Source organism: Strongylocentrotus purpuratus, unplaced genomic scaffold (assembly GCF_000002235.5).
Source record: "Strongylocentrotus purpuratus isolate Spur 01 unplaced genomic scaffold, Spur_5.0 spur5_scaffold_15, whole genome shotgun sequence".
In the NCBI taxonomy this organism is placed as follows: domain Eukaryota; kingdom Metazoa; phylum Echinodermata; class Echinoidea; order Camarodonta; family Strongylocentrotidae; genus Strongylocentrotus; species Strongylocentrotus purpuratus.
The window spans coordinates 18133537-18141889 of NW_022145600.1; the positions used below are offsets into that span (position 1 = coordinate 18133537).

The following is an 8353-nucleotide window of genomic DNA, read 5'->3' on the forward strand; positions in this document are numbered from 1 at the left end:
ATCTCCGGTAAAAAAAACTATTCAACCACCCCTGTCTGTCTGTCTCTCTCTCTCTCTCTCTCTCTGAATTACACACACATCACTGCCTTCTAATTTGCTACGGGAATTGAAGAAATGATGAAGAGGAACCCCCCCCCCCCCTAACTCAGTGGTGTATAGCTGCAATAAAATACACGATCCTGATTGGTCGAAAGTTTCGAGTTGCCTGTCCATTGTGCACAATTTATAGAAAGACCGGAGGCGATCAGGTCAATGACCTACATCAAGATGAGGCTTTGAAATGACGTAACAATACGCGTTTTGCACATGTCCTTGTCATTGCACGCGCGCAGTCAAGAGCCTATTATGACGTAGCATGCAATACAGGTCGACGAATGGAGGTCGGGTCAAAACAGTGACCTACATTGACCAGGCTAATGCGTTTGCGCATGCCATATAATGCGCGCAAACGCTTTATGACGTATGCATGCTGCTGTAATATTGGACGTGAAAGTTGATGGCCACACACCATGGCGACAAACGAGGATAAAAGGCATATGAAGTGGTTATGATCAGAGAATTACTGGTTTTCAAGGGAATTAAGCGATGTGACTTTTTTTTTTCTCATAGAAATAAGCTAGCAATCTGAAAACGAAGATGAGGTAAGATGATAATATTAATTGATGTTGCTCTTGTTCTTGATATTTAAGATATGAAAGTCAACAAACTTTTTACTCTAGACCTAGGCTTATGTATTGTTATGTTAGTAAAATAGTAGGGGCTTTTTGATAGATATATCAGCCATGCAGATATGACAATCAATGAATGTTGTCACGAAAGTATTTAGGCCTACTTAAACATTCTTAACATTGGAGATATTAACGTGATTTTAACGTTATATAAACGGGTTCCATTGTCACAATCTTCAAATCAAAACATGTTTGACGTATGCCGTGGTATTGCAGTTTATTTATTACCCACACGTCGAGTATCCGGTTAGAATGATTGATAACAACAATTTGAAGTTATTTACATACAATCTTTCCTAAATCTCTAAAGACTTATGTTGAACAGTATTACATGTATAAACGACGAATATTTGTGACGGTTGGTGCTGTTTGATGCATATAGATCTAGATATACTTCATAAAATCCAAGCCAAGAGAGACTGGTATATTTTGTTGAGGGGAGGGGATGGGGCTTAAGTACCGGACACCCCCTCCCTCATTCTTACGCTGTAGCAGGGAAAGAAAAAAATTGAAATCAAATTATATTTTCACATCCAGGCCTATATCTAGTCGCAATATCTGTGAATTATGTAAGTGGGCTTTGTATATTATACTCACAAATGATTTAAATCATGTACATTTAGTCTGATCGGGTTTAATTCAAAACATTACTAAATTAGGTTGCATTTTCATTTATTTTTTTGCTTTGAAATCTAACTCATAGTTGCAATATATAATATGAAATTAACATAATATTTTTCTTCTTTTACAGTCAAGACGCTGCAATCCGCAATCGCATTAGCAATATAAAAAGTGCCAAAGACCAGATGGAAGTATATTCATCAGAATACCAATCTGTGAGTTGACAATTTACTTTTTTTTTTCTCCTTCAAAAAATATATTAATAGTGACTAGTTTATGATCAAGGAAAAGACAGAAGCACGGAGAGAGAGAGAGAGAGAGAGAGAGAGAGAGAGAGAGAAAGAGAGGGGCAGAGATACACACAGGGGGTAGGGAGAGGGGGACAGAAACAGACAGACAGATAGGGAGGGCGGAGGGGAGAGATAGAGAGAGATAAAGACTATAAGAGATAGAGAAAGAAACAAATGGAAAAGAGGAAAGAGGATAGACAAAAATGAAAGACTGGTGACAGAGAGATAGAGAGTGAGAGATGGGGTACAAGATGGAGAAAGAAACAGGGGAGAAGGAGAAAATGAAGGGAAAAAAGAGACAGGAAGAGAAAAGAGATGGAGACTCTGTAAAGAGATGATAACGTACAGAATTGTAGACACGGGCGGGGCAGGGGGGGTGGCAGACATCAGTGGCGTCAAGTGGGTCTGGGGAGGAGGGGGTACGGTAAATATCTTGTGGATAACATTATTACAAAAACAAGTCCATAGGATAGAGAGAGAGAGGATGTGAGAAGGGATCGTATCATCATGTTATCCTCGTTTAAAACACTTCTTTTCTATCATGACTTTTTTTCTCTCTCTTTTTTTCGAACAACAGAAGTATAGAGAGTGGCCTTTGACGCGCCCACGTGAGGCGATCAGACCTAAGGTCGCTAAGGGTGTTTCGGGCGGGACCAGTCCGGCAGATATGGTATCATGCACCCATCGTGTTTTTGTACACCACGAGGTAGGCGATTCAAAGCCCTTCTTTTATCCATGTCACTTGAATCAAATATGCACTTAAATCGAAAAATGTTCTATTTAAATCTATTCTAAAAAAGATCCCATGCCCTCAGACTGAATGAAACTAGAAATCTGTGTGATTCCCGATTTTGTTGCTTTAGTTTATTCGCTGCTTGTTTTTTTTGTTTGTGTAAATGAATAAAACACTGAATTTTCAATCTGGTGGAAAAAAAAATCAAGTTTTGATTAATTCAAGCAAGGAAAATCCACCTTGCAACCAAAAGGGTGATAAGAAAAAAGATAGATAACATTAAGGACAACCTCAAAACACGATCACAAAGACTTCAAGAAATCAATCGAGGGCGATTTAACAATATTAACAATATGGAATACTTTGCCAAATAACATAACATCTATTATGAATTACACTGGATTTAAAAGAAATGTAAAGTAGCATCTCATCACATGTGATTTTGTGTAGAAATGTTCGACTATATATATATGTGTGTATTAGAAGGGCGTGTATGGTTTCTTGTTTGGTTCTGTAGTTATACGAGTTTTCTTTGGGGCAAAATAAGTTTATGTAAATTTAAATCTTTGTTAAGTTCATCAAATTTTGTTAAATTACTTTTTGGGGGGAGATATTTCTACAAACTCATTTATTTGGGTTCTTATAACTTCCCTTTTTCCATGATTGTTTAATATTTTAATGTACTTATGTATATTCTAGTGAAAGATTTTGCATTTTATTTAAAGTTTACCATTTGCAAATGTATGTGTGCCTGTAATGTGATTTTTATGGAAATGAATAAACTAAATTGAAGTGACTTTGTGCGTAACCGGTTGAAAGGTGCCAACATCACAACGCCATATTATATAATCCGAATATGATTTCTATATCTGCAATATTAAGGGGAATTTAAATTGCCCTCAGTTGATTTCTTGAAAATCGTTGCATTCTGCTCATATATTTTCATAAGTGAAATATAAGTGCTAAAGATTTGGTGTTATTTACCCAGGGTAGCCATCACATCAGTATCAATACTGCTCTTCCTGGGGGCGCGCTGCAATATACTCTCTGAGAAATATTATTTTGTATCTTTGTTGTTTTTAAAAGCTCAAAGGGTCTCCCAGGAGCTACAAACCCAAACATGAGTTCACTGCCCCTGATGTTAAGATGGAGACTAACACGACATACAATGTTGAGTATCACGAGAAGAAAGCAAAGCCACGCCCGTCACCCTATAAACCGGGAGAAATGGTAAGAAGGAAAAAAGTTATATATTTAAAAAGTTACACACATTTTATTAGGAGGTGGCATAACCACAACCAGCACCCTTTAAACCAGGAGGAAAAGGTTAGACAAAAGGCGTTAAACTTCGTGATAATAAAACATTGACACGACAAATAATATTAAGTTCCGTAATGTGGCAAACCCTAGCCCAAAATCCTTTAAACCAGGGAGAAGGTAAGAAGAAAAATATATAATTTTGTGATAATTTTTTTTAGAAGACATACAATATTGATTTTCATGATTGGTGGAAAAACCACGTCCAACATCATTCCTTCAAACCCAGAGAAAAAGGTAAGACAAAAGGCTATAGCTTTGTGATGAAAACATTGACACGACACAATTAATGACGTAAAGTATCATGAGAAGGTGACAAAATACCTTTTAAACGAAGAGAGAAGATAGATAATAAAGATTAAAATTATATTAGTATTTTTTAAGGCATTTCACGATGAGCAGCCTTTGTAAGAACAAAAACGGGTCTTTTTATTGATTAAATATTTCTTTTAATTTAAAATCTAACAATGGAATTTGTGAGTGTCATTAGTATAACTGATTTATAAAGCCATTATGTGGAATTACTTAGAGATTTTGTATTATGTTATAATTTAGGGTTTAAAGACTCTTTATAACTCATGTATGATGTTGCATCACTATTTTTTTTATATTTGTGAACATAAGTTTATAAATACAATAGTTGCTGTTGTTGTTATCTGCATTGAAGAAGCTTTTTCCTCCCAGGCCCAGTGAAAGAGTATGTAACAAAATGGATATGTAATTTGTTGGTGTTTTTCTAGGTCATGGATAACAAGCCTTTTAATACGAAGACGGTCTACCAAGTCCACTTTAAGGAGTTTACTCGGGAAGAGCTGGATGCATGCAATGTGGAGGTGAAGCCCCATCACGATAATCTAGGCAAAGAGGAGAAGGAGGCTTTCAATGGACAGAGCACTGCTCAGGTATCAAGATGATGATAGTGATGAAAGTGGTGGTGGTGGTTGTGGTGTTAATTGTTGGGGTTAAGTTGATAGAATATGATTATAATGTATGATGGTAAATATGGTTACAATTTGAAGGATATTCTTGTTATCCTAACAACAATGTGATGAAAGAAAATGGTTCAACCTGCCATTGCAGAGATTTCATTGTTTTATTTCATTTTCTTGTTCATCTAATTATCGTAAAAGGAAAATGGAAACAATAATGTGGTGTCAAGTGTGAGTTGTGAAATTTGTATTTAAAAACAAATGGGCGTAGTGATACTGATGTGGTTTTAAGAATATATAACCCAATTATAACAAATTTATCGATGATAATTCATTTCATTGGTGCTGTTTTTCAGGATTCCTTCCGTCCCCCCGGTAAGGTCCTTCCTGCCACCTTGCTTAAACCGACCGAAAAATCCCACATCGACCCCACCCAGCCCTTCCAGACCGAAACCACTCACCGTGCCGAGTTCACCGCCAAGACCATCCCGCAACGCCAAACTCCTATACCGCCAAACAAGTGCATCGAGCCTAAGCGAGAGAAATCTCAATTCCTGACAGTGTTCACGAGAGACTTTGTAAACCACAAGACGCTCGCCCCCGTAGAGAGCTACAAGCCCAAACGTCCCTACAGAAGAAATCGTAAGTTGGAAATTGCATTTGAATTACCGACTACTGAACTGGGGTATTTTGAGCATCTCCTTGCCAGTAAGGGTTAAGCAAATAACAAATTGTGTAAAGCAACCGCTAAAATTACTTCCAACTTTTGAGGCTCCTAGATTTTGCAATTTAAAGTCAAACCTATAGATATATAATCGAGTGCTTTCCTCACAACAATCATCTTGAGCGCTTCATGTCAATTAGTTTTTACCTTCCTCTTCTTCTTCTTTTCTTTTTCCTTTTTCCCTTCTCCCATTCCTCTTTTTTCCATCTTTTATCTTGTTCTCCTCCGTGATCCTCATCTTCAACCTCTCCTTTTGTATTCTTTCCTAAGCCATGATAATGTTCTTACAACAGTACTCTTCAGTGAGATACGTGAAATAAAGAGATCTCATCTTCGTTGTAATATCTTTCCTCTAGTTGACCACACCTACTTTTGTTTCCCCCAATCACAGCATCCAAATTTGATGGAAGGACAACCAATCGCATGTCGTACCAACCAATCCCGTTCCTTTCCATCCAGGCTCGCCCAGCCTGGGCTAATCGTGATAAGGCGGTCGTAGTTTCCAAGGCTCAACGAGCAAAGCTAGATCTCAAGACTAGTTATCAGGTAGACCATTTTAAAGATGATAGACAGCGGAGAGAGAGAGAGAGTAAATAGAGAGTAAATAGAGAGAGAGAGAGAGAGAGAGAGAGAGAGAGAGAGAGAGAGAGGGAGAGAGAGAGAGAGAGAGAAAGAGAGAGAGAAATGGAGGGGGGTGGAGGGGAGGAGGGGTAGAGAAGGAGAGAGACTAGACAGACTGGGAAAGAGAGAGAGAGAACTAGATAGGTGCACGAAGATAAAAGCAGAGATAAAGAGGTATGGACAGAGAGAGAGAGAGAGAGAGAGAGAGAGAGAGCAAGAGGGAGGAGAGAGAGAGAGAGAGAGTGAGAGAGAGAGAGAGAGAGAGAGAGAGAGCATGAGGGAGGAGAGAGAGAGACACACACACACAGGAGGTTGAAGAGAAAATGTACAATAATAAAGATAAAACAATGTTGAATACTGAATGGGGAAATGGTAAGGAGAAGGTGAAGAGCTAGAAGAGAGGAACATGAAATGAGACATGACAAAATAACTAAAAAGGCTCAAGAGTTACACTGTGTTTGTTGATTATTATATTATAAACAATGTTTTCTTTTATATCTTATTTTTAAGGACATCTTTGACTTTGCCCAATAACACTAATACAATCTGGGCCCGTCGCATAAAACTTACCATTGATGATATCTTTGCCATCAATGGCAACTACCATGGTAACAGGGCTCAACAGCCAATCAAAATCAAGGTTTCCTTGGTAGTTATAATTGATGGCAAAGGGGCCCTGTTATTGATTTGAATGCTTAAAAAGCATGAAGAGACAGACACGGTCATTAATTTTGTTTTGTTTTGTCTTCAATCTAGGACGCATACGGGGACCCAAACCGTATCATTCCAATGGATAAATGCCGAGGAGTCCCCTACAAGCTCCCCTGTAACCTGGGACGACCGAGTGCTGGAGCACCGATGGAAGTCACGACTTCCTACAAAGTGAGCTATGTACCATGGGAAAAGGCAAAGAGGACTGAGACCTACAAAGTAAGGGCAACCGTCATTGGGAATTTACATGTAAAATGGCGTTACCAAATAATGTTACAACATAGTAAGTGGGGGTGTTTCACAAAACTTGTCATCAGTAACAAATGACAGTTTTTATTATAAGCTACAGAAATCCTTGCTTGGTTATCAGCAGATTTGTCACTGATTTTTGTCATTTGTCATTGAAAAAGGCTTTGTGAAACGGGTCCCAGGGCCCTGTCTTCAAAGAGCTGCAATTGATCTGGATTGAAAACCAGTCACCCTATCATCTACAAGCTTACAAAATTCAGTCCCTTTTGTTTAGATCTAAGATTGATTACGAAGTTGCAATCAATTTTGATGAAAGAGTTTGTGAAACAGGGCCCAGAACAAGAAGCAACATTGAATATTCTGTCAAATGTCAAATGTAATGGAATAAGAAAAAAAATACAACAAAATTAATAGATAAAAGAAGGGGAAATAACACATTTATAATGACCTCATACACTTTTTTTCGTAAAACTGTTGATTTAGTTATAAACTAACCACATGCTTGACTTTGTTGCTATTTGACAATAAGAACTTGCAATGTTTTATTACAATAGGCATAGAAATAGAGCCGATTGTGACAGAAGCAAAATTTAACTTTTTTTTCTTTCATTGCAACCTTTTAATTGCAGTTGGAGCGGCCATATACGATACCCGTAGCCCCCTTCTATGGGCAATCTACCACTGGCACCCACTACCTGGGCATCCCAGCGCCCCCGTCCAAATCGTTCAAGCCTTCCACCCGGCCCCGTTCCGGTCCGGGTAAGATGAGCAACGTGACCACTTACAGGGCCACCTTCGGGCGGCGTGCAGCCAGCTGCCCCCCGCCGCACGATGCGGAGCGGTCAGCCTCCACATTGCAGGCTTCCAGGACGGAGAGAACCATCAAGACCCCAACTGTGCCCCCAAATACAGCTGCCAACAATTCCCCTAAATCGTTCTCATCTAATGCCATCTAATTGCAAATTTACAGATGATTAACTAAGCCAAATTGTGTCTGACTAAATAGAAATTGAATGTGAAAGAATCAAATTAAATTAATATCAAAGTTATATCAAAGAGAGCTTAACAATATGATGGGTTATTTTACCAATCATGTCTGTATGAAATGAGACTTAATTTGGAAAAAGAATTTATATTCATCAAAGTAATATCGTTGTTTGTCAATCAAAGACGAAGATTGAGATAATTCATTGATACAAGCTTTTATAAAAAAAATCAAGTTTTAAAGAACATTGAAAAGGAAAGTCATTGATATCGATTATAGGAGTTTCAAGCTGACTGACTGCACTAATAGCAATATTCATTTTTATGGTGCTACTTGTGAATATTACAATGAAAATATTTTTTTAACACAAGATCATGATATAAGATTGATTTTTATACCACTACTAACAAACTGAATGAATTATGTATCAAAATATCACTTATAT

At 37.9% G+C, this 8353-nt stretch overlaps 1 protein-coding gene across 1 annotated transcript; it reads left to right on the forward strand.

Moving 5' to 3' along the window:
• Window positions 1-448: 448 nt before the first annotated feature.
• LOC105440808 (stabilizer of axonemal microtubules 1-like) lies at window positions 449-7879 on the forward strand. Its single transcript, XM_011671345.2, has 9 exons — window positions 449-641; window positions 1480-1564; window positions 2217-2345; window positions 3459-3602; window positions 4430-4591; window positions 4975-5260; window positions 5734-5888; window positions 6720-6893; window positions 7553-7879. The coding sequence occupies exons 1-9, from the start codon at window positions 637-639 to the stop codon at window positions 7877-7879; spliced, it is 1467 nt and encodes a 488-aa protein (XP_011669647.1). The 5' UTR covers window positions 449-636.
• Window positions 7880-8353: the final 474 nt, after the last annotated feature.

Coding starts and splice junctions, on each gene's coding strand:
- LOC105440808 (XM_011671345.2), top strand. Junction 3,603..4,429: donor CCTATAAACCGGGAGAAATG/GTAAGAAGGAAA, acceptor GTGTTTTTCTAG/GTCATGGATAACAAGCCTTT. Junction 5,261..5,733: donor ACGTCCCTACAGAAGAAATC/GTAAGTTGGAAA, acceptor CCCCAATCACAG/CATCCAAATTTGATGGAAGG.